Source organism: Vidua chalybeata, chromosome 3 (assembly GCF_026979565.1).
Source record: "Vidua chalybeata isolate OUT-0048 chromosome 3, bVidCha1 merged haplotype, whole genome shotgun sequence".
NCBI lineage: Eukaryota > Metazoa > Chordata > Aves > Passeriformes > Viduidae > Vidua > Vidua chalybeata.
The window spans coordinates 60,240,131-60,265,621 of NC_071532.1; the positions used below are offsets into that span (position 1 = coordinate 60,240,131).

The following is a 25,491-nucleotide window of genomic DNA, read 5'->3' on the forward strand; positions in this document are numbered from 1 at the left end:
CTTGAGAACTGCTTGGTTCTTCTGCATTTTCATTGACAAATATGAATTTTGTTGGCTTTGCTGTCACTTTACCAACCATGAGGAATTAATTTCTTTCAGTTGTAGTAGGAATAAAAAATAAAGGAGTTGAATCAATTATTAGGTGTGGCTTGGGGTTGTTCTTCTCTTCTAACACTATGTGGAAATTGTTTTGCTTACACTGAAGTAAAGGTGCAGCCTGTCAAACTGATTTGTTCAAAGCTTCTGTGGAGCAATAAATAATGGTTAACAAAGTTTACCTTGCATTCCTTTGCTTCACAGTGACAAAAGCCATTTTATACTTGATTTCTTTGCAGTAATGTGCTTCTGGAGAACTTGCTTATGTTGCCTTTTCCATGCAATTGTTTTACCTGTAAATTAGGGCCCTATGATCATCCTTGATAAATGTATAGATTTGCTGGATCTGTAGTTACAGCTGATAAACTGTCATCACTAAAAAGACTGTAATGATTACCCTCTTGAACTTCTGGTCCATTAAAACAAAGCATAGAAAAGCTTTGAGATTAAAAAAAAAAAAAAAAAAAAAAAAAGAAGAAAGTATCAAAAAAGCATACAAGATAATTTATGGAATCAGCTCGGTGGATGATAGTATATTTTTACTAGGTTATTAGGGGAAGGGGATACCAAAGCTTTCCAGGTGACTTACACAAACAGTGCTTCCATCATCCCACAAATGATTCATAGTCAAGAATCATCATAAAACAAGCAGGTGTTAGTTGGTAGCCAGCATTCTGGCAGAATACATGTAGTAAATATTAAAAGTTGTAAAAAATACATACATAAAAATTCTCAATTAACACTTTCTAAAGAGAAAAGGATTATATTCAATCCAACCCATAGCGAGTATCTGGAAGATAGATAGTCAAAAGTGAACTTAAGCCCTTCTGTTTAATGTAAGTGAAATAAAACTATTTTGTAGGGCAACAGTTTCAGAAAATCAGAATGGTCAAAATTGAAAAGCACCTCTGTGAGTTATCAGGTCCTGCTCAAAATTTTCCCACATGATAGGGAATTCCCAAAGGTCACTGAAAGTCAAAAAGGACTGACCTCTGCTCCAGGTTTGGAGAAGTGGCATTATGCCAGGCTTGTATTGCTGCATTTTCAGGTAGCTACCAATGTTCCAAAGGACTGCTTCTGTGCTACTGGGGAGAGTTTCCTTAAGGTTTTAGTCTATTGCAAAAATAAGCAAAGCATTGAGTATTTCGTATGGATTCTTAACTTGTCTCTTATTGCTGGTCTCCCAGTTTTAGCCTTTAAATGTCATGATTTACAGTGCTATCAATGTTTTGTTGCCCATGGTTAAAAGTCATGCTTTTGTACATGGTGTTACTGTTACTTTAAAATCTCAGTCATGTAAGAGCTTGCACCCTTAAACAAATGTTTTGGTATTTTGATTTTTATTTTGGTTTATGAGCTACATAAGGATGTTTTTTCTTCAAGTTCTTCAGTTAGTCAAGAGCAGGGTAGGATTTTACAAAACTGTAAGTATTCCCACATGATAAACTACTACTGCTCCAAAGCCAGAGTAGCTGTAACTCATCCATGTGTGGTGCTTCATCCAGACATTTTCTAGGCAGGAGTCTAGAAACATTTGACATAAGCAACTTGAAAGAAGTAATCAAAGATAAGTGCAGTGATGTGATGTGATTTTTTTTTTTTTTTCTGGTGTTCACTGTGTTACTAACACAGCGGTTTCCAGGGTCACTGAGTCTAATTGCTAACTTTTCCTGCCATCAGGCAATTGTCATACAGGTCCTTCCAAAGGCTTATTATGCTTCATATTAATTATCTGTTTTGCTGCAACATGTAACTTATTTGTGGAAGTAAAATATTGTTATTAAATCTCATAATGTTTGAATTGTTTAGCTCAACAAAACCTAACTTACAGTTGCTTTCACATAAAGAGAGGATTTTACACTTGTGGTATGGCTTTGTTTTTTGTTTCAATCTTCAGGGATTGAATAGGTAGCTAGGTCACTTACCACTAATAAATTGTCTAAAAGATCACCCTTTAGGACCCTTTGAAGGCATGTTTTTTGTGTGTGATTCTTCACCAGAGAGCATGAACTGAGATGAATCTTGGACTTCAGATTTCCCTATGTCAAGTGAAACTTGAATGTAACTTTAGGGATGAGAGGAGTTGTGAATGTCAGGGTTCCTTGTAGGTGACTCTGAGATGGTCAAAGAATCTGAGATGACCAGCTCAGCTAGATACCAGTGAGAAGATAGCCTTAACTCCTTTGGTTTCCAATGTCAGGAGGTGTGTTATTGAGGAAAAAAGAAGTAATTGGGTGTTAGCTGGCCTGGCAGACTTGAGATTCCAAAGTTTTCACCCAAGTGTTTGATTTGCTTTGCTAAAATTCTCTTGGGTCGTGTCAGCTGCAAAGGCTGCCTCACAGCATTACTTGACCATTCAAGTGGAATTAATTATGTTTTCATGATTTCTAAATTAGTTCAGCAAAATTGTCTGTAACTTTCACAAGGGAAATGCTTTTTATTATGTCAACAACATTTTTGTATGTTAGATAAAATTTCTTTAGCTGTCCCTTTCAGCTAGCTTCCATTAAGTGTTTCTTTTGTAACATGACACTGTTTTCATGTTTATATTAATTTTTAGTTTCTTGGTAATTAAAACCTTTGATTCAGTGCCTTCAACACTGTGGAAGTATTGAATAGGGCTGGAAACTTGTCAGTGAATAGGATTTGTTGCTGTTTTATATATAATTGGTCTTGCTCTGCATGGCATTTCATCCGCAGAGAATTATTTTACTATAAAGCACTTTCTTCTATGTGCTGTTTAACCTTTATCAATGCTATTGCAATTACTAGGTTTGAGTATATCTGGAATAACTTATTCTGTTGTTACAAAACTGAAAATTAATGAAAGAAAGAGGTGTGTATGAAGTAGAAAAAAAACTTTAAAGTTTTCTTTTTATATTCTTATGAAAGGTTGATGTTTTATATCTGATGAGGTTAATATAACACATCTGATGAAGTTAGTTGATATAACTTCACGGCTTCTTTTGGTTTGATGTTTGTTTGGGTTTTTTTTGTTTGCTTTTCAGTGTTTTTTGGTGGGGGGGTTGGGCTGTACTGTGGTTTTACTGTGGTTTTTCACAGATGTGTTAACTTCTGTCTGCACACAGCTCTCTTATACACCTTTCCACCAAGCACTGGAATCATCCATGTACAAGTTGCATTTCAGATAATCCAGCTAGCTGAAGACCTACTATGTCTGAACAAAAATATGTTGTAGGTTGAATGCTTTATGGAAATTACAGTATCTACATTTTTCCTTTAAAATTTTTTTTTATATTTTCATCTCCAATTCTTCTTCACCTATCTAATTATATGTATTAGAGCCTAGCAGGAAAAAAATGTCAGCGAAACACTACATTTCTGTTGTAACTGAACCTTTTGCAATTAAAAGGTTCAGTTTTATCTAACTGAGGCTTTGCTTTCTATATATGATGATGTGGCAGGACTGATGTCAAAACTGGGAGATCATCTCTCCTTCATACCATGACTGGTCAGAACTAGTCAAGTGGAGAAAGGACAAAGAAGGTCTCCAAATTGTACTGAAAGCACCATTCTTGCTGATGATGCATTGCTTACAAGAAAACTGCTTTTACAAAACCTAGGAAGAATTGTATTCCTAAGGGTAGGCTTTGGGCTACAGAGTTGTTCTCCCTCTCTCCTGGCTGCATTTTGTACTTAATTGACTAGGTATGCTTTGGGAGTGCGTATTTTGATCAGTACCTCAAATAAGCTAATGATGATGATACATAAACTTTTGGATCCTGACAAGAGTTAAAAATTCAGTGAGGCCAGTCCTTAAGAAGTACATTTCTTATATTCCTGCAAGTGCAGGCTTAGCCCTCATGATGATTGTAAGATACATTGTTAGGGCTGTGAAGCAATGTGGAGGTTTAAGTATTTCTTAAGCATTAAAATTCAGTATGTCTGTAGGAGTCTCTGCTGTAATAATTGCTACTTTTTCCATTGCATTCAAACACTGTGAGTATTTAAATTGGTCAAAATGTTTATTTCTGGAATAATATTAGATAAATAGTGATTGTCATCTTCTGGATTTTAGAGCTGGGATATGAAAATATGTGTTATTTTCCAGTGCCTAAACCAAAACAGAGCTCCCTCCCTCCCTCCCTCCCTGCCTCCCTGCCTCCCTTCCTTCCTTCCTTCCTTCTGCAACTTCCGCAACTTCCTTCCTTCCGCAACTTCCTTCTGCAACTTCCTTCCGCAACTTCCTCCCCTTCCTTCCTTCCTTTCCTCCCTCCCTCCCTCTAGAGGTTGACAAGTATATAGGTAGGAGTGATGTGATTAACAGAATCTAGTTAGATTGTCAACTGTCCCTCTTCACAAACTTGTAGTGAAGCTAAGCTGCCATTCTATGAGATACTTCCTTAGATACAGAATTGTGTCATCATGTTCATATGGGACCAGAGTGGGTGCCAAAAACCAGTGCAAACACAGAGGTTTGTAGGTAAAAGCTACACTGGAATTGCAAGGACAGTATGTAATTATGAGCTCCTGTAGAGGGACTCGCCAACTGTGAGTGATTGAGAAATAAAATGACAGGCACATTTTAGTGTTGATAATGTGATATAAAAAAATGCACACTCCATAAAATCTAAATTTCACACACAGAGTGATGGACTCAGTTGAAGCTTGCCATTACCAGTCTGCAGCAAAATTGTGGGGTTCATAAAAACATCAGCATAGAACCCATTGATGGCCAAAGGAAGCAAATGAAGTGTTAAGAATGGTTAAAGAAGTTCAGTATAAATTAGGTAATGGTGTTAAGCTGTTGAATAAATTATGACTCACCTGTATTTTGATTACTGTGTGCCAGCTCTGCTCTTGTTATCGTCAAAGAATATAGTGTTGTTAGAAAGAGCTTTAGAGAGAAGGATGATCATAATCAAAGAAAAGGAATGGTTTTTATATGAGATTGGCTGAACAGTCTGGGACTCTTCAAATTTGAGACAAAATTACTTGTACATTTACATTTGGGATACATGCTAGAGGTTTACAAAGTTGTGAATAATATAAAAGGCTGTCTGGGATCGATTTGTCACTGATGTGGGTCACTAAATGAAGCCTGGTATAAACCATACAAGTGGAAAGTTCTCTTAATGTTGTCAATAGTAAATCCATGGATTTTTCCAAATGACAATGTGTTCACTAAAAGCTTGCATGGTTTTAGGGAGAAAATGGTCAGGTATGTGGACAAGAAATACATTAGGAATGGCTAAATACGTAGGAGTGTGTCCAGTTCAGGGAGTTCTGTATCTTCATTTGTATCTGAATGTAGGTACTGAATGTAGGCACTTCATAAACATGGATATGCAATTTTATTTGGAGAAGTAAATGACTATTTGTGTATCATCTTGGAACTGTGTAGAAAATTCTGGGATCAAGTCTGATTCCCTTGAGTAGCATTTGAATTACCTGAAATATTGAGCACTTCCCATTCTCATTCATTGTGTCAGTTCTAGTACATATGAGACAGGATAGTTGTCTCCATAACCCTCCTCTGTGCCAGCCTAATTAATCTCCTGGAAACAGTTTCTCTCTCTTCTCCATTAAAGAAAGTGAGCATCTCTGAGGAGTACACTATATGGGGATGCAATTAAATTGTAATAAGTGGAAGGACATTTATGGTTGCACAGACAACTGATGTTTTCTGATGAGAGTGATAATCTGAATTATTTTTCAGCTAAAACAAAAGTATTGAAGCCATTCTTTCTAGGACTGTAAACTGAACAGCAGTGCAGATGAAGTGCAGGATTCACTCCCAAAGACTTGTATCTTATTAGGATAAGCCTCCTCTGGTGAAAGCAATGGCTCAATAGTCTCTTTTTTTTCAAGTAGTTTGTGTATTTGAAGAAAAGAACTACCTCAGGTTCTTGACTTGTCAGCATTTTGAACTGCTGCTTTCACCTATATATGCAATTCCCCTTTTCCATTTCCCATTTTAAATGTGAACAGATGTTATCAAATTAAAGCATCTTCTTTCATCTATAGTTACGAATGTTTCATACTTGTATTTGTACCAATAGTTGTATTTGTACCAATTATGAATATAAAAAATGATACTATAGATATGAAATCATAGCTCTCTAATATCTGTCTTTTTAATTACTGTATTTTTCTTTTGCTTACCTTGTAAATCTTGTCCTTTATAACTTTTCATAGACTTCTTGCCTTTCCATGTTTCTCCATGTTTTCTGGGTTTTTTTTGTTGTTTTTCTTCTTCTCATTGTTCTCCATGTCTTTATCTTTCTATTTTCTGTGGATTTCTCCTTTTCTTGGACTTCCTACACCTGTTGGGTGGAGATTACTAAAATTAATCTAGCAGAGGTAAAAAAAAAACCTGAAGTAAATTAATTTCCAGCAGTATCCCAAGAAATGTAGCTTTCTCTCCTCTGACTCCCAGTGTAAAAAGGTATCAACACAGGAGAAGGACACACTTTTATAGGCAGAGCTTTCCTGAGAATTGGATCCAAGTTATTTCCAAGTGAATTCATAACAACCCAGTTAGAGTGAGGTGCAAATTTAGTTCAGTTTTTGCACTGGTGCTCAAATTTCTTAACTAGACTTTGAGAAACAATGTGCTTTCAGAGTTTGTGTATGTTATAGAACTGTATTGTGTTGTAAAGAAACCAGTCTGTCAGAAGGACTTAAAATAGAATTAAAATATAAATATTATTTCTTACGGAGTTGTCTTCCATACCATGCAACCATTTATATAAAAAAAAAGATGATAATCAAAATTATTAAAGAATTCAAGATATTTATATTGATGTTCGTTACTGAGAACAAGTGCCAGATCTCTGAAAATGCCTGAAGAGTGGGTAGACATTGCCAAACAGTGCTCTGGTCAGAAATGTCAACGAACAAGGCACACTGTGAAAGTAGGACTCCCAGACACTAAATTATTTTCCATCACACTGTTCTTGGCCAAGGCAGGAGCAAGAGGCAGAGAATGAAGTAGTTTTTGTAACTAAATTCCATTTGGTTGCAAATGAAATTAGAAGAAAAAAAAATAAATTGGCTAGAAGTGCAGTCTTAGCAAGAATGTCTGGAGAAACTGGAAGACAGATTGTAGTCCAGTGCTGTCAAAATATATATTCCCCACAAGCATCCTCTTTCTGCAGTCAAAGCACAATTTCAGGAACTCTCTGAACCACCACCAAGCAATTCTTCGTTTTTAACTGCCCGTTTGGGGTGGGACAAGACACTGGATGTGAAGACAGTGTCTTCTTTTTCTTCATTCATAGGAATTTCCTCACTGCCTTGCAAGAAGGAAGAATGAAATTAATGACTATTGCATAAATCTCCTGCTACAGCTGTTCTTTTTGTTGCCACTGGGGAGTGCCGCACTATTTCTGTGTTTTCCTGTGAAACTGTGCTGCAGAAGGTTACAGGAGACTATATTGTGACCCCCAGGAAGAAAACAAATGTTCTTAAAATTGGTTGATCACTTGTGTGCTGTGATGCCTAACCTGTCTGAAAGCAATGGCATTTTTTCAGAATTGAATCATGTTTGCACATTTAGCTGAGATAAAGCAGTATGCAGTTAAACATGTTTTTTTCTGATGTGCTATGAGCAACAAATCCAAAGCAAGCCATGTATATGAATAGTATGGAACTGCACCACACTGAGTAATAAATATTCCATTCAGTTGTCAAACCTTGTAGGAACTTCAACTAAATGAAAAAGGCAATGTGTCTTATATCTACACGCTTGCCACCGGGGGAATTCTGTAGAAATGAGTGTTGTAAACATTTTTTCTTTCATTTTGACAGGTAATATTTGAAGCTGAAGTCTCAGATGGAAGAAATGGCTACATTGCCATTGATGACATCCAGGTCCTGAGTTACCCTTGCGGTAAGTAATGATTAAGAGCTGCATTTTTCTCTGTCTTTTCAGGACATATATGATATTGCTGTAGACTGCTCAGTTTTCATCACTTGATCACTGATATTCTTTGTTCTTTCAATAGTATTTTTGTTGCAGCTTCCAGCAAGAAATGTGATTGCAATAGTGATTTACCTGGGTGAAATCTTTTTCTGCCAGAAGTAAATTATACAGGGATAAAAAAAAAAAAAGGGCATTCTTCAAAGTCTTTTCAGTCATACACAGTTGGTGTGTATAATCAAAATGGGTTTTAATGTGAATGTATATACTCACTGATTAAAGAAAACTGAATTGACAGATGCTTGTAGGAGGTTCATCATATTTTATATCTCTTTTCTTTTTTCTCTTTTTTTATTTTTTTCTAAACAGACAAAATAGATTAAAAAAAAAAAGGCTTCTGGCTGTTGAACTACTGAGTGATCGCATTTTGTTTATTTTTTTCTAGACAGACTTCAGGCATCTATGTTTGCCTTTCCCGGCTAATCCTGGGGAATAATTGCACACATGCAAACACAATTTATGACAATGAGAATATTCTACTAATAACAGGTTGTGAGGAAGAAATTGTTACTGTGCATTTCTGGCACTTGTTATCAAATTTTTTTTTGCAATTTCTTTCTGTTAAACTCTTCTCATCTTCCCCTAGACATACCCTCTCTGAAATATGATTTCATTCTAATGTACCACATGGCTGATAATTTAATTCCTTTCTGAAATGACCAGAACATAACAATATCCTGCTCCAACTTCGCAAAATGATGCCAAATAATAAAGTTCCACTGGCAACCTCACATCTTGTTTTCTTCTACTCCAAACCTTTTAAAATCGTAGCTCTCGGGAGCTACCAAGCTTACAGGGTATTTGAGCGAGTTAGCTTTTTAATATTTCAGCCACCCCAGCTATCTGATGCCTGTACTCAGCAAAGCTCTGCTTGGATTTAATATCTGGCTTTCATATGTATTTTCTTCCCCTTTTTGTGTTTTGTTTTGAAGTGCCAAAACAAAAGGCACTTGGGTACAGTCATCCCAGCACATTATCAGTATGTTACGGTATTCAGACAAGCTCTTTTTGTTACTGATGTTTAAACCCTGTTTGTTCCAATTTAATGTTTTTTTTCCTGCGCATCATGTTTTTTTAGTAAGCACAAAGAAGGAACAGTTCAGCTACAGTTTTCTTTAGTCGTTCTTGAGAAAAGGGTGAGTGAGCTGTGTAATGTGCCCATTCCTCAAATGTTTCTATTGGCTTTTGTAGGTCTAGTAAATCCTTCAGGTGGTTGAGATTTCCTACAGTCTTTCTCAGTGTGGCAAATAGATTTGTCAGCTCCTGAAATACTATATTCAATGCCACAAATTATTTTGTTTTCCAAAACAAGACCTCTGAGTTGTAAATAACATGAACAGTATCTATTTGCTTGAGCAGTATGTTGCTAATTCGTTTTTTCTCAATATGATGGCTTTCATACAGTCAAAAGTCTTTGGGATAATTCTTGTCAAGTGCTGCTGACATTTTGGCATCTGATCTCCTTCTTTTGGCTTCTATTTTAAAAAGACTTTATTATAACACATGTATAACATAAAGTTAGTAGAATCACCAGGGGAGAAGGGGAAGCACTGAAAGCACTCCTCAAACACAGATGAGACAGATAATATTCTCTCTTCTGTTTCTTTTTTAGCCAAAGATTGCAAAAACATGGAGATTGAGGGAGATAATAATGTTTCTGGCACCTTTATTTTTTTATAATGACTTTTATTTGTAATTTTTGTTTTCCTCCTCTACAGATAAATCTCCACATTTTTTGAGGCTGGGGGATGTAGAGGTCAATGCAGGGCAGAATGCTACATTTCAGTGCATTGCTACAGGGAGAGATGCTGTGAATAACAAGTTATGGCTCCAGGTAAGGCTAACTGATGCAAGTCTATTTGGTGAGAGGACCAGCTGCTTTCTTGAGATGAAATATTTAAAATTCAAAGCCTTTTATTCTTCTGCATGTCAAATACGTAGTTTAAATGGAGTTTTATGTCTGTTCAATGGAGAAACTTGTAATCAGTTTTGCAATGTTGTAAAGCTTCAATTAAAAATAAGAACTGGGGTGGGTGCTGGGATAAGGTTGGCCCTTTAAGGCATTGTGTGCTTTCTCTCATTGTAAATCAACTCCTCTGTTTAAAAATTTACTATCATTAAATTCAGATAATTGACATTTGGGATCTAGTAATACACAGATGTAACACAGCTGTCATGAATTTTGAGGACTTTTTAATCGCGTAAATTACCTGTCCAAGCAGGCTGGAGGGATGTGGATGTACTTCTGTGTGCATTTCAGTTTCACTCAGTAGCATATTAATTGGAAGAGCCTAAAAGGACTGCTGCACGTCCTTTTTCTCTGTCTCCATAATAGGAGAAACTTTAACTTTTACCTGTGTGTAATTGTGAATAGTATGTATGTCAGAATTTAAAAGATTACTATAACCATAATATAACCCTTCTTAATATGAGAGAAGAAAAAGAAAAGAAATTAACACCACCTCCAAAATACCCAGTCTCCTCTGTGTTATGTCAATGGAGTACTTACATTTAAGACCATTGGTTGAATAGAACGATGGCAAAGTTTCCAGTTGCTCTTAAAAAAATTAAAAAGGATTTAAAAAGGATTTTAAAAATCACTTAAGTGGTACATGTACAACTTCTGTGCTTTCTTTGGTTTATATGTAAACCTTAAGCACCAACATCTCTTTAGAATGGTTTCTAAATATGTTCTCAAAAACTTAATTTTCTTATAATGTGTATTTCTGTTTATTTTCAGAACTAAAAACTATGTTATTTTTGGGAAACGTGCTTTTAAATTACCTATAGTCAGAACTTTAAAATATGTAATTTTGGTCAAATGTATTTTGAAGTGAACTATAATCATTTATTTCAAACTGATTTCTGTTTTAATAGTGGAGCTGATGAACCTTGGCTAACTGTTGCATATAGGCATGTGATAAGCTTGAAACTGTAAAGAGATTTTTTTAAAAGATGATTAAAAAATCTGATATGCAAAATGTATTATTAGACAAATATGCTGCAACATTAAAAAGGAACACAAGCAGTAACTGCATTGCATTTAGTGAAAAGGTATCACAGCAGTAGGAACGATTTGTACTCCATGTCTTTGAGCAGTAATTTGTTTAAATTGAGTAGACATGTAATGCATTCATTCAGAAAAAGCAGCTTGATTTCAGACTTGCCAAATAGAGCACACAAAGCACAAAAATGAAACTGGCCTGGGTTTTGCTATATCCAAGGCAAGACAATAGCACGAGGAGCATTCCAGCAAACCTGTGAAGCGCCACTTTCAGTTGATTGTGGGTCAGAAAGACCCAGTAGAGACAGCCAGCTGGAAATCTTCCCTTTCACTCACTCCTTGGAGGCAGCTAACTCTGACAGATTATCCCTTCTAACTTTCACTCCCCGGAGAAGCCCAACTAGCAGCCAGATCAACTCAGAAAACATATGTTTTGTCCCTCCATATGCTTCATGGGTAGTTTATTTTTGTGTGTGCGTATATGGATCACAGATATGATAATTTCTCACAGTGTGATAGATGAAGTACTTTAGAGGTTATAACTCTGCTTGCCTTGGCTTCTGAAGTGCCCTGATACTCTTGAAGATACCTTGATACTTGAGCTTCTCTTCTATTTCTTTTCCTCCTGTAAACAGTACTGACTTTTCACCAATTTAAGGGTGACTTTTTTTCACTTATCATTCCACCTCGCAATCCTACTTTCCCAATATGTGTGAATTGGCAACCTTCCCTATATGGATAATTTTCTTTAGATTGCACTCAAAGTCACTGTTATTGTACATAGCTAATAGTGAATTTACTCCATATCCTTAAAAAAAACTGGCATGGATATGTATGGGCCTCATGAAACACTGGAGTATAACTTGGAAAAAGTTCACTTTAACCTTTGACCAAACTCAAGATTCATAAAGCCCAAATAGCCTGAAAGGAAGAGCTGGCAGATCAAATCAAATGCCTAAGTAATTGTTTTTGAGAGCCTTGAGCTGAAGCATTCCAGGAATGTATTTTTCTCATAACAAGAAAGGCCATTAAAAAAAAAAAAAAGACAAAGTGCAAAAATGAAAACTAAGTGGATGATGGTGGGGAAGAAGACACTTGCCAAGCACATAGTTTTAGAGAAAATAGCTTTTGGTTATGTCCTTATTGAAAAAGAAAAACTATTTCTTTGAGGAGGAAGAAAAAAAAAAGAAAAGAAAACTAGCAAAGAATTTGCTATTAAAACACATTCTTTGATAAGGAAAAGTTTGAGGAGCAATCTAGGACATCAGGCTTTTTTTGCATCTGGGAGATCTAAGATTTCATATGCTTGCATTGAAGTAGTAAATATGTGCAGGCAGAGATTTTGTTGAAGATTCTATCAGTGTTCTCTGGCTCTTGCAGTCTTCTGTTTTGAGAAGAATTAAAGTAGATTCAGCAGCACGTAGAAAAAAATAGCAGCCACCCTGCTCTGTGTTCAAAGTCCTGCGTACCATGGCTGCTTCAGCCAGGCTCTGTCTGAGCTGCTCTGGTATCAGCTCCACCCTCTTGATCCCTCTCTGCACTGATCTGGAGTTTTGCAGCTCTCCAGTAAGTCAGTTCAGGAAAGTGATCTGACTGAAAAAGATTTTGACTCCAATTGGATTTTTGTTGTTGGTGGGGAGGGAGATTGAGGAGAGACTGTTTGTTGTTGTGGAATTTTTTGTTTGGGTTTTGTTGATTTCTTCATATTTTTTCTGGTTTTGTGACTTTGTTTTTGTTATATTTTAATTTGTTTGCTTGGTCTTTTGTTTTTTGGCTTTTTTGATGTGTGTCTTTTCCCCCAGCTTGATTCATGTCTAAATTACCCATATAAATAATGCCAGCAGGTGGAAGAAGATTGGGATGTTTGATTAGAAGCAGGGAAGAGGGAAAGACTGTAACCACATGATATAAAAGTGGGGATTATGGTAGTGTGTCTCCTTGTAGACCTATGTAAACTTCAATTTTCTTTTAGTTATTGGGCCTAGATCGTATACTAGATGTTCTATCTGCAAGTACATTTCCATGCTTATTTTTTTCCCAGTGTATATATAATTAAGTGCACATAGCTTTATGTGCCTAAAAATAAAAACAGACAAAAATAGGCACTTCAATAGACGGTTTCCTATGTGTTTACTGCTGTAATGACAGTATTTTCATCAACACCATTTTCTATAAATATATGTCTGTAAACATTTCAGACAAATAGGGATTAACACTGAATTGAACTTCTCCTGACTTTCATGGCTGCAGATTCTGCTCTTGTTTGTTTGTTTTTGGATTGTATCTGGTCTCTTGTCTCCTTTGATATCCCTTTCCTGCCACCTCTGTAATTTGCAGCCTCAGTGGACCAATGTTTTGGACAGTCAAAACTCTGTTATTGAAAGATAAGCACTAAAGATAACAGAAGTTTTCAAAAGTTGAGGCTGCATTAATAGAGAATAAATATTTGCACAGATAAAGAGATTTAACTGGTTGAACAAGATGATCTGAAACACACCTTTGTGACAGTGTGAATAGTAGGTGTGGGAGCAGGACAGAAATGCAGCTCAGATTCTTTTGTTCTTCACCTTTTCAACCTGATCTTCTATCAAATCTTTTATGGTTATGTGCTGAAGGATTCTCTTTATGATCTGCAATTATTAGCAAATCTGAAAGGCTTTCAAAGTCCTTAGTTTTTGTTTCAATGTTAACATTGATGTTGTTTCTGAAATACATTCAGTCATTCACAGTGCTTAGTATCTTTTTTACTTGTCATTCCCTTCAGAATGTAATGCTGGGGGGCTTTTTTCCCAGTATTTTCCAACTTCTCTTAAAATTTCCACTGTAATATATCACACACCAACAGCTATAGTTTGGTCTTACTGCCCACACTGAAGCAGTTGAGTTGTGTGACAGGAGTTCCTAAACCCAAGGTGGTAACCTAGGTTTTCTACCTGTTATGCTTTGGTATGCTCTGATTTCTAAGCTTTAGGAATTAGCAGAATTTCTTGCTGAAAAATGCTTTCCTGTAGGTGGTGACCATAAGTGTGTGTGTAATCTTAAAGAAATGAATATATTGTGTATAGATAGATATAATAATTAACTGGTTTTTGCCCACTTACTGTTGATTTTCTTTCTTTCTAAAGCCTATGAATTTTCTTTCTTTGAAAAGATGCTTAAAGAATAAGGAATTTTTCTTTTATTAACATTTGATGCACCTTGCTGCTTTGTGCACATTGATTTGCTAAATTAGTGTAAGAAGGGGCCCCTGTTTTATTCTATTTATTTCCTGTGAAATGTCATGCATTCCACTGGAGTTGTGTCAGTAAATAAGCATGCAAACATGTCGCATCTGCATGGTAATCCTCTGTTCAGAATGGATATGTGTTATGTATTACATTTTTTGAAAGAATAGTGTGCACAGGGCATTCTAAACATGAAAATGCAAGAGTGGGATGGGGGCTCTGTTTGCTTATTTCATTTGACAATTTCTGTTTGAAGAAAGCTTCATTTCTTTGCTAAGATAGTAGAGAAATAGAATTGAATGGGGAGATTAAATAACATTCGGGTACCCCAAGACTCCAGAAAGCAGTGTATGTATTGTCCAGCATTTGTTTTGTCAATCTAATTGGGATATCAGAGCAATAGGGTTTTTTGCATAATCGGGCTGTGTTTAACGGCTTCCTGAGCTGGGAACCACTGTGGCTCCCAGAAGCCCAATACGATTTTCAGTGTCTTATCGATGTCCGGTTTAGCTGGACACTTGTACAGTGCAGTATATAGAGCATTTTGCTGGAACATCTGTTAAACCATATGTCTTGGCACCTGGCTCAGATTGCGATAACTGCAGCACTAATGAGTCCATCCATCATTGCTGAGCTTTGCATTAACATAGCATTGGATTAGGGGAAGCGGCTTTTTCTGGCTTTGCAGTCAGATGTGCTTTGCCACGCTCTGCGGTGATACCATTTGCCTTGGCGAATCTGAAATTCAAAGGGGTACCGGCTGCATGCATTTAAAGGTTTAATATGCGCCTTGTAATCCTGGGCAGATTTGCCATCTGAGCGGTGGCGAGCGGGCCAATCTGTCAGCAATAGCTGTGGGTGCTGGCTAACCGCCCTCCACTCGGGCTGCCAAGGCTGGCGCGGCAGCCCCACGCTCGCCCGTGGAGAGACTCGTCAGCGTTAATACGGTCTGATGCAGCCCTTCTCTCTGCCAGAGGAAAGTGTCTTTCCTCATGGAATAACAGATAATTAAAGCAATTGCCTGAGAGTAATAATTGAAAAAGTGAAATTAAACAGCATTATGGAAAATAAAATGCAAATTGCTGTAAAAACAATGGAGTCGGGCTGACCTCCCAGCGGTACCAACTGTTAGTGGAGGATGAGCAAGCGTCTGTTCGGGCTCAAACAACTGGCTGCATCCCAATCCTTTTGTAGAGGAAACTGCCATAATCCCCAGTGCCCTGTTCACCATCGTCTTGGGTTTTGGTGCTGGTTGTCACAGAATGGGATATGATATTTATCATTCATTTTTCTTGCTAGGTACTGCATATATGCACTCTTTAACAAGTCTTTGGACTGCAGATGGTATCCTGTGATGATGCATTGTGCAAGACCAACATAGTATTCCAGGAATTTAGATTAGAAAGGCTGTATAAAAATTTGTGCCTCTGGCAAAGGGTTGAGGGACAAAACATTGACTATTTTGTTTTGCTTTCTGGAAGGGCTATTTCCTCTCAAAGGGGAAAAGTTATGCAACAGAAGTCCTTTCCTTCTGCTGTTCCCAGGTGAAGACATGGATTAGTATTCAGCAGGAGGGTTGGAGTGTGGGCCTTTGGGTAAACCATTTAGCTAACCTAACAGTGAGTGCTGGGAGGCTTGCTTTTGGTCTCAGAAAAAATGCATTTCTAATAGGACAGTCACGTCCAATTTAACTTTGTTTTACCTTGTTTGCATGTTACTTTCTATGAGCTTTCTAATGTAAGTTTGCCTTTTGAGATAACATTGCATTTTGATACAGTTAATTAACTAGTTAAGATACCCTTTCTTTAGTTTGACGATAAAACATTTGCTGTTAAAGTGCATCTGCCTATTCACCATGTTCATTACATTGGAAGAATGTTTTTTGTTGATTTGCACAAATTTTATGATCCTTGAAAGCTAAGGAGAGCTGAGTATACTTTGAATGTTAGAAAAGCTTTATTATTTTGCTTTTTAATTCAGTGCTGCCTAGAGAGAGTTCAGAGAAGATGTCTTGCTAGCATCCGCAGGGTTTCTGCCGTGGAACTGTGATGGAGAGTTTTGATCCCCTTTTAGGTTTTGGTCAACTGTCAAGTTTGATGCTTTTTGGTTTTGAACTGAAGTAAGTCAGTCAGGCCTGCTTGCCCTAAGGAGTGGGAACTATGAAGTTGTGTGGAGGCTGCAGGAAGAGAGAAGGCCTATGGCTGTGGTTTTGCTCTTCTCCCTGGGTAGCAGTGGGTGAGCCTCTGGGAGACAGAAGACTTTTTTGGATTATCAGCATCATCTGCCTAAAGCAAGTACTAATCTGCACAGCAAACTGGGCTGTTTGTGCCAAACCTTCTTTCCTCAGCTGGTAAAATCCTGTTCAAGTCTACATCATCTTACCTTTATCTTGATTACTGACAGTGGCTAGGCAGGATATAAGTTTTTTGCTATGCTTCAGGCTTGCACAGAAACTTCACTTTCCTCATTTGATTCATATTGGTTGCTTTTACTTACAGAAAATATGTTTTTGAAAGGAAGACACAGTGTAAGGAGGCATAATGGGCTCTTTTGCAATGACTTATCAATTCTACCTTCACTTTCACCTCATCACGTTTATGGGCTGTGATAGACATTCTGGTTTCCCAAGCCTTTTTTTCAAAGTTGTATGAAAAGCTGCCTTGAAGTGATCTATAAGGCTCCTTGTAAATTCCTTGACTTGTAATTTATTTTGTATCACACACTCCTGATTCAGACATGGTTATACAGAATATTCAACCCAGGAAAATTACAGTACTCATAACTTGTTTGTTTTACAAAGGTTTTTTTATTCCTCTGTTTTCTTGCCCTTCTATTCACCTTTGATGCTATCTATGTCATTTAACCCTGAATGAACCTTTCTCCCTCTCTCCTGCCTCAATTTATCAGCTTCATGGATAAATATGGCAGTTTCCCCTAGATGCCCGGTCATCCTAGGTCTCAACAACATGAAATACTGTAATCCTCCTGGTCTTAATTTAATTCTTCCCCAGTTAGCTAAGTCCTCTGGTCTGCATAGCTAACAGCCATTTAGTTTACACAGCAGCCTTTGGAGTTGCCCTCCCTGTAGGCCTTCCCTGGGGTCCTGTGGTGACTGGAGCATCTGGTGCTGGGGGCTGTGCTGCTGATTGTGGCCTCGGTGGGTGCTCCTTCCCCCTCACACCTGTAGAGTGCCATTTTGCACTTTACAGGTAGAACAGCTGCCATGGAAGTTTGTCCTTCTGTGTAGTCCTGGTAGTCACTCCTCAGTCAGCCAGTGGCTGAAACACCCATGTAGATGAGACACCTGAAATAAAGGCAATGTATACAAAAAGATGTAGTTATAAATTCCTTGGCCATTCTGTCCTGGGATTCTTGTCTGTTATCACCCGCATTCAGGTTGTCTTCTCCTCAGTGGTGTGATGTGTGGTAGGTAGCCTAATACCCCAGGCCCTAGTTCTCTCAAATAGCTGCAGTACTTAATGAAATACAGAAGAATAAGAACAGCCAAGGTAGGCTTGGATGCTTTTAGAAAAGGGTAAAATTTTCTGCTGAGAAATTTGTAAGGAGCTGTCTTGTGGTATGTTGGCTCTCAGTGGTGGGTTTTTGTGCATTTTTTTCACTTCATTGTCTTCTAACTAAGCAGATTTTTATATTTTGTGCTGCAGGATAAATACTGTAGTTCACCGTGCACTGCTCGAGGTGACATAGACCTTAAATCACTCTATCTGGAATCCATACTTTTGTGAATTATGCTTTTGGTTGCTTGTTGTTTCTTTTTTTAACCAAGAACACTGCATTCCAGAACCAAAGCTTTCTGAAAAGCTCCATAAAAGAGAAAAAAAAAAAAAAAAAAAAAAAAAAAAAAAAAAAAACAAAAAAAAAAAACTACCACACACAACTTTTTTTTTTTTTGAATGTTCAACATGTGTTCGATTAGGCTTAAACTAAGAGGCTTTAAAATGCTCAGAGAAAGTGAGTGTGGCTTTTATATGTATGGTGGCATGGCTAGGGACATGCTACTATGAATTTTGCTAGTTTGCCTCGGGTGGCTCTTATTATAATAAAATAAATTAGAAGTGCCACCTCTAAAGGGCCAGATGGCTCTCAATTAGATTATTTCATCAGAGCCCTTGATTTCTTCAGTAGGAGGGTGCAGCATGATAGAAATTTGTCCCCTACTTCAAAGGGGACAAGTCTGAGTAACGGCAGTGCAAGATACCAAGAGATTTTAAGTAATCGAGGATTTTTCTGTACTGCAGTGCAGCATGCAGGATAAAGCTTGGCTTGTCACATTTGTTAATGATCTTCAGTGTATGTTGGTATGGGAAAAGTTGAGTGGCTTTTCTTGCTAATAAATGAATGCACATTGGAAAGCAGAATCTTATTCTAGTTTGCTATGCATGTAGGAGACCAGAAAGTTAAAGCAAGTCCTACTAATTTCCTACTCAAAAAATATTTAATTCTTCCCCTTAATAATCAATCAAACAAAAGAAATTGCTAGTTCACCTTCTTTTATTCTAAGAAAATAGGACTATCTAGGCATATTACTTAAGCTATATTTCTAATTCATTATCTGCTTGGAAAAAAATGATTTCTTAGTCTAAATTTTGTACTTATAAATAAAATTGGAAAAATAATCCCACTTTGTTCAGTAATTAAATCCTTTGTGAGGGGAAAAAATAAAATTTTATTTATAATTTCAGACAATAAATATGTGTCATGCTTTGTGATGTTCCCAGTATGTTAATAAATTTCAAAATGCCAAGAACATATCGAGACATTTGTGTAAAAGAAGAAAATTTAATAATAATAATAATAATAATAATAAAGAAATGGTTTTAGATTTTTCTCCATTTGGAAATTGTGTCTTAAATGCTTTAAAAGAATATGTACGTCTATGGAGAAGGGACAGACAGGTGCATATAAAGTAAAATTTAAACACTATCCTCATTTTTAATTTTTTTTTTTTTTTTTTTTTTTTTTAAACATGGTCTGGCAGAGATTGTGCATTATTGCTGGCATTCAAACTATCCACAGTCAACCCTCTCTTTTTCCCCCATCAAAAAGAGACATTTCTCTCTTTACATAATGAATAAACCCAGGAATGTTTTGGAACATGTTGTTTACAAATGCCCCTTTCCTCAAGGCAGCAGAGGTGTAATGCCCTGGGCTGGTGGGGTTATCTTTCCAGCCCTTGTGCTGCTGGTGAAGTTGTGATTGCAGCTCTGGGGACTGGCTTGCCCAGACAAACTGTGGACTGGTGCCCCGCTTACCACACATAACTTGCCCTCTCCTCTGCTGCCAGTGGCCGTGCAGTGAATCCGACCACAAGCTGAGCTGTTTGGTGATGATAATATATGGGGAGGGAGAGAGTTTTCAGGAAGATTTTTCATATTCCAGGTTGTTTTTTTTGCATGAGCACAGGAGGGAAGGTGAGCAGGGAGCGAGGGCAGGGCAGCTGATAGGGCACTGCTGCTGGAGTAACGTGGATGTCACTGCAGCCAAAGCGTTGACATCCTCTGATCTCTGGAGGCATCCCAGCATCCAGCCGAGAGCCCGAGAAGGCAACCAGAGTTGACTGTAATTATTAGCAGTAGAGCAGGCTTATTTTAAGGTGTTTACAGTAAAAAAAAGGATGGGGATGTGTAAGGTTGAGCTGTCCAGGCTTATAAAAATCACTGGTGTGAAAAAAAGGGTTCTGGAAAATTTAGAGGGAGCATCACTGCAGAGAGGTATCTCATTGCTATTTAACCAAAAAAAGCAAAGCTTACCACTTTTCAAACTGCAAAGTTAAGGGAGAAAGGCTGATAAGTTTTTAATTTGTATAAGATATGCACTTAAATTCTACCAATTAAATATGATGTTGGAGTTTAGATTCTTTTGGTTCCTCTCGGGTTCTAAAAGATCCACTAAAATTGCATTTCATATTTATTAAATGCTTGATTTCTTTCATAAGGCAAGAGAGAGAGATTTAAGACTAATTGTTAATTTACCTAAGATTGTTTTAAAGCTGCGTAGGCTTTGTTGTTGACTTTATTTAAAATATAGATCATCTAATTTCATTGCCTGAGAAAAGTTTAATAAAATCATGTTCCTATCAAATTAAAAATAACCTTGAAATCAGAGCGATTTATTTAAGATTGTAATTTTAAATGCCTGGAATGCCAGAAATAAGGAGGTTTTTTTCACAGGCTAATATTTCTTTTAATCAAGTGTTTAGAGAGAGTAGTTCTTTGTGAAGCCCAGTTATTTTTACAAAAGAGGAGAACTGCCTGGTGGTGACCTCTCTTAAATGAGCAATTCAGGGTTATCAAATCAGACAGCAAGAGACTGGAGGAACCAAGGATCACACAGGGTACAGCCATTACCCATTAGTATAACTCCACATTAATTTTAAATTGAATTTTTAAAACTTAATTGAGCAGCATTTTCAAGCTCTGTTCAGTGTGAGCAGGACATAAATTGAAACAGTATGTACCAGGAACCCTTAATAAGCAGAGAGCACTGCTGCCTTTCTTTCCTCTCCTTTAAAATCAGTAGTTATGTTCTGACATTAAAAAGAAGAATTTAATTAAGAGATCGTGACAGTGCATCTGAACTCTGACTGGCTAATGGGTTACCAGTGTAAAGGATATGCGCTGAAATGAATGCAGGGTTTTTTCTTTAACATTCATTTTCAGATGAGAACTGTCTTCTGTTCAAACTTTTCATAATTTTAATGATGGAGAAATATTCTAATGGATAATCTATACATGGAGAAGGACTGTGAAAATGTAGTTGTGCAGTTATTTCCCAAGAAACAAATTTGAATGCAGAGAAATTAGAGCAACTGCTCCAAGCCTTGTAAGATAATATGGTAGGAAATCACTGATATAAATAAAAAAAGAAAATCTGAGGTGTTGCTCTAGAATTGTAAAACTTGTCAAATTTTATTTTAATTAATTTCTCTGGAAGTGAATTAATATTTCAGTTTAAATAGAAGACAAATTCACTTTGTTTCTCAACTTGAAGCATGCAGATGAGCTTAAGTAAGCAAGTTCTGATTTTCAGAGTGTAAATTATTTTATATAGTGTAGCTTGGATGTGCTTCTCTGCTGCAGACTAAACGTTTGGCATTCCAATTTAAAGCAGTGGACTTACTGAAATGGAGTCCTTCATTTTAGAGAACTTCCTAATATGTATTTTCCCTTCATAGCAGAACAAGAATGACTGCATGACATGGTTTGCTTGTCAAACCTGCTATCATATAAGGTTTAAAGATACACCTTTGGTTTATTATTGGCTGCTTGATATTTTTGACAATCATGGCAAGTTTGTGTTTAGTGGGGGGAGTTTGACTTCCATCTGCTGGGTGGCTATGATGTGACAAGGCCATCAGGGCATAGGATAAGCCTGAGAGAAAGAAAGTACCATGAGGTTCATTTCTTTTGGTTATTTCAAGGCACTACATCCAAGGTTTATATTAAACAAATAAATTAAAAACAAATTAAATTTCTGACAGTCCAAACTTTTGGTTGATACTGGGGGGGGTGGGGGGCAGGCCTGAGGAGGGTGAGGAGTGCAAGTCTGAAAATCCTGCTTTCAAATTTAGTATTTTCTATCAAAAGAAGACAGCTAGCTGGAGGAGAAGGTGCACTTCCCACAAAATAACTTTACTGTTGTTTAAACATCACTGAAATAAAGCCTTTAACATCATCCCTCATTTGTTTGATATTGAAATTTAATAATTTCATTGATTCCTGAAGTTCAATAAGGCTTTTCATGTGTAGGAGTATTTGCAGGCATCAGAAAACTTCCTTAGCTTTTCTGAATCGGAGTCAGATACCCACAGAGGGGAGGATGGAGCCTGTGTCTGTCACAGAGGGACTTGGCTGCACCACAGCTGGTCCAGGGGTCCTAGAGCCCAACATCCATTGCTTTTGCCCTGGGCACAGCCTCTGAGAGACCACCCCTGTGATTGCTCGTGGTTGTTATGAGATGATGACAGTTTTAGGGAGGAGCAATAAGAGTACCTTTTTGAAGTGTCTTGTGTGCCTTTTTGTTCTGGAAATCTGTTTTTGCTCTTGTATCTTGTGGGTTTTTTTGGCCTAATCAGGCCTCAGCTGACACCTGAGGAAATGGCAGAGAGGGTGGCTGGGTGAGGGAAACCAGATAGTGTCTTCCTGCAGTGAGAAAATCACACCAATAAACCCACAGCTGGTAAAGATAATGGCATGGTCTGGCATGTACGGGAATGTGAGCGACTGAAATCTGCCTGCTTGGTGTAAATAGAATTAATCTGTTTAAACATGTTAATAGTTAGAGTGAATGCTTGTTTCAGTGGTGATGGAGCCTTGGTTAATCTACCACAAAACTTTTAAAGCGACTAGGCCATGCTAGGACGACAAAGGGTAGATGTAAAATGTTATGAAGTACTCCTGTCTGTGACAGGAGGCTGGCTGATATACACATGCAGCATTAAATCATCTCCTTTTTTTTCCCTTTGTGTTTTGCCACAGGCTTTCAGGTTATTAAATTCTGTGGCTCAGAAGTAGTGCTATTGGTGTTAGAAAGCTTGGAGTTTAAAACCTCAATGAAGTTTCTCATTCCAGGGGTTGATTAGAGCTAAAAATGTTCACAGAGGTCACACTTTGCTATGTGTTGAGCAGAATGAGTGGTTACAAGCAAATGCTGCCATCTTTCCAGGGACTGAGCAATGCTGAGTGCTAAGAAACTGTATCCTGGTCAGGAAATAACATGCAGTTGATCCATGGGAGAGAGCAGTGACATTGTTCTCTTTGTGCATGTTTCTGGGTGTTTTTTAATGCTGACATTTGGTGGAGGGTCTGTTTTTCAACTGAAATCAAAATTGAGCATTTAAGTGAATGGTAATAAGGAAAAAGGACCCCACAAGAGCTCAAACTGTTTCTATCTTACTGACCTGTCACCTGGCCCCGCAGCTCCAGACAGATTAAATTTTTCAGTGATTTGTGGTAGCTAGGCTTTTTTTTAAGAATACTCTAAGCTCCTTTCTTTAAATGAGATCTGTGTTATTTCTCTTTTAGTGCCTTCCTGCCCTCCACTCTTTATTTCAGCTAGCTTTAGACGGATATGTGGTGCTTAGTATAACAAAGCTAAAATTTTAGAAGGTATTGAACTTGGACAGATAAAAGGTAGCATTAAAAAGGAAACATTGGTTGGTTGGTGAAAAAGAACTGTTTCAGACCTTTGAAATCCCTCAATGCCAGGTTTGTTTAAATATATCTTACAATACAGCCACTGTATGTGTTGTAAATCTGCTTACAGTTGAATGAATTTTCTTAGGAGTACAACTGCTACTGCTGGGCTGTCCCAGGATTATTCCAGCTGTAAGGCAGTTGCAGTTGAGTATGTGATGGTCATGTTTTTGTGCCAGTATTTTGCACTGCCAGCTTGATTTTGAAATTATATTGAGTAATGCTTGTTTCTTGATTGGACCTCAGTACTGAGCTCTTCTACCATGGAAATGCATAGTAGCAGGGTCTGAATGCTTTTGGGTTGAGATTTTGGTTTTTGTATCTTTTTTGTATGATGATAATGATAAATGTCTTTTATATCTTTTGAGTTAACTCTGCCTTGGTTACTCTTATTTTCAGAGAAGAAATGGGGAAGATATTCCAGTTGCTCAGACTAAAAATATCAATCACAGAAGATTTGCAGCTACCTTTAAGTTGCAAGAGGTGACAAAAACTGACCAGGATTTATACCGCTGTGTAACTCAGTCAGAGAGAGGTTCTGGAGTCTCAAACTTTGCTCAACTTATTGTTCGAGGTAAAGTTTTATTTATTTCCATTTTATCCATTAAAATGCTTTTAATACCAGTGTTTTCTGCTTACACTTTTTATTTAGCCTACATATGCCTTGATCTGAAACGATCCTACAAAGATAACCCTGTGAAACTTGCATAAGATGAAAGATTGGTTTGCAAAGCTTCTTAAAATTGCTTTCCATGGAATACACCTGTGAAAAACCCTGATCCCACAGTGTGTGGAACGTGCCTGCATGCTTTTCTGGGAATACCATTTGTTGGACTTAAGGTGCAAATCAGCTTCCACCTATACATAATTACCTTTCCCTTTTAAAATCTATTGCCTTGAGCATACTGGTAGTAGAGCAAATAATACGTTGGTCTGTTACCTGGGAGACAGGTAGATTAAAAGAGTTGTAAACTTTCGCCTACCCAAGGACTACTGGGAGCATTGTGGAGATGTTCTGTGATGATTTCCAATAAATAAGTAAATGGAAAAAAAAGAAAATTTGCTCTTCCCCCTTGAAATACTTTTTTGCCATAGCTTGTTTGTGGTGTGATCAAGTTGGAGATTTTTTTTTTTTTTTTTTTTTTCCTCTGGAAACATGTATGATCTTGACTGGCAAAGGATGTGGTTGAACATAGAAGTTCAGTTCTCACTTCCAAAGTTGTGTGCTCTATGGTCTAGAATAAACTATTGAACCACTCCTTACCTAACTATGTTATCTCCAAAACTGCCTGTTTCATTCTTAGTTGAGGTGAAGTTTAGTTTTTTTAACCGGGAAAAAAGGAGTGGTGTACAAAATCTGTTTGTGGGGTTGCTGCCTGGTGGAGAGGCTGTTTTGGCCAGGTGGGTGCAGGGGTCCGACACGTGGTGGGCTCTCGCTCAGTTCGTTGGTGGAGCAGCGGGCTGCTCGCTCAATTTGGCACCTTGTAGTCAGACACTGTATCTGGAACGGGGACAGGGCAAGCAAGTTTGTCCTCAGCATGTAGAAATTAAAGCCGTGCAGGAAATGCCCTGACCTATTTTTTGTCTGGTATTTGCTGGCAGAGGTATTTTCCCTGGGAGACCAGTTGATTGAGGTCAACCAGGTTTTATGGCTGCTATAAAACATCAATAAAAATGGGCCTTGCTGACTATACAAAAGATTTAGACAACATGTTAAGAGCTTCTTTTTATTCTGTTGGATGCACCTTTTGTCTAGGAAACTGCAAGATGGTCTTCATCCTAATAAATTGAAATAAGTCCTGTTGAGGCACGAAAACAGACTGTTGTTAGAAAGGCAGGGCAAATCAATGTGTTTATCCAATAAATTAAGTTTTTTTTTTCCTAGTATAAAACTGCAATAAAATGGTGTTAAGAATACTATTTGTCTCAGAAAAAAACCCCAAGAATATAAAATTTCATAGTACCATCTTTTAAAATGCATCATATTGTCCTGCTGAAAAACTTAGG

At 37.4% G+C, this 25,491-nt stretch overlaps 1 protein-coding gene across 1 annotated transcript in view; it reads left to right on the forward strand.

Annotated features, from left to right (window-relative positions):
• PTPRK (protein tyrosine phosphatase receptor type K) overlaps positions 1 to 25,491 on the forward strand; it is a 379,785-nt gene that overhangs the window by 161,681 nt on the left and 192,613 nt on the right. Inside the window, exons 4-6 of the mRNA XM_053938166.1 lie at positions 7,870 to 7,951; positions 9,760 to 9,875; positions 23,884 to 24,058. Of these exons, the coding sequence (XP_053794141.1) occupies positions 7,870 to 7,951; positions 9,760 to 9,875; positions 23,884 to 24,058 (373 nt within the window). The remainder of the gene's footprint in view (positions 1 to 7,869; positions 7,952 to 9,759; positions 9,876 to 23,883; positions 24,059 to 25,491) is intronic.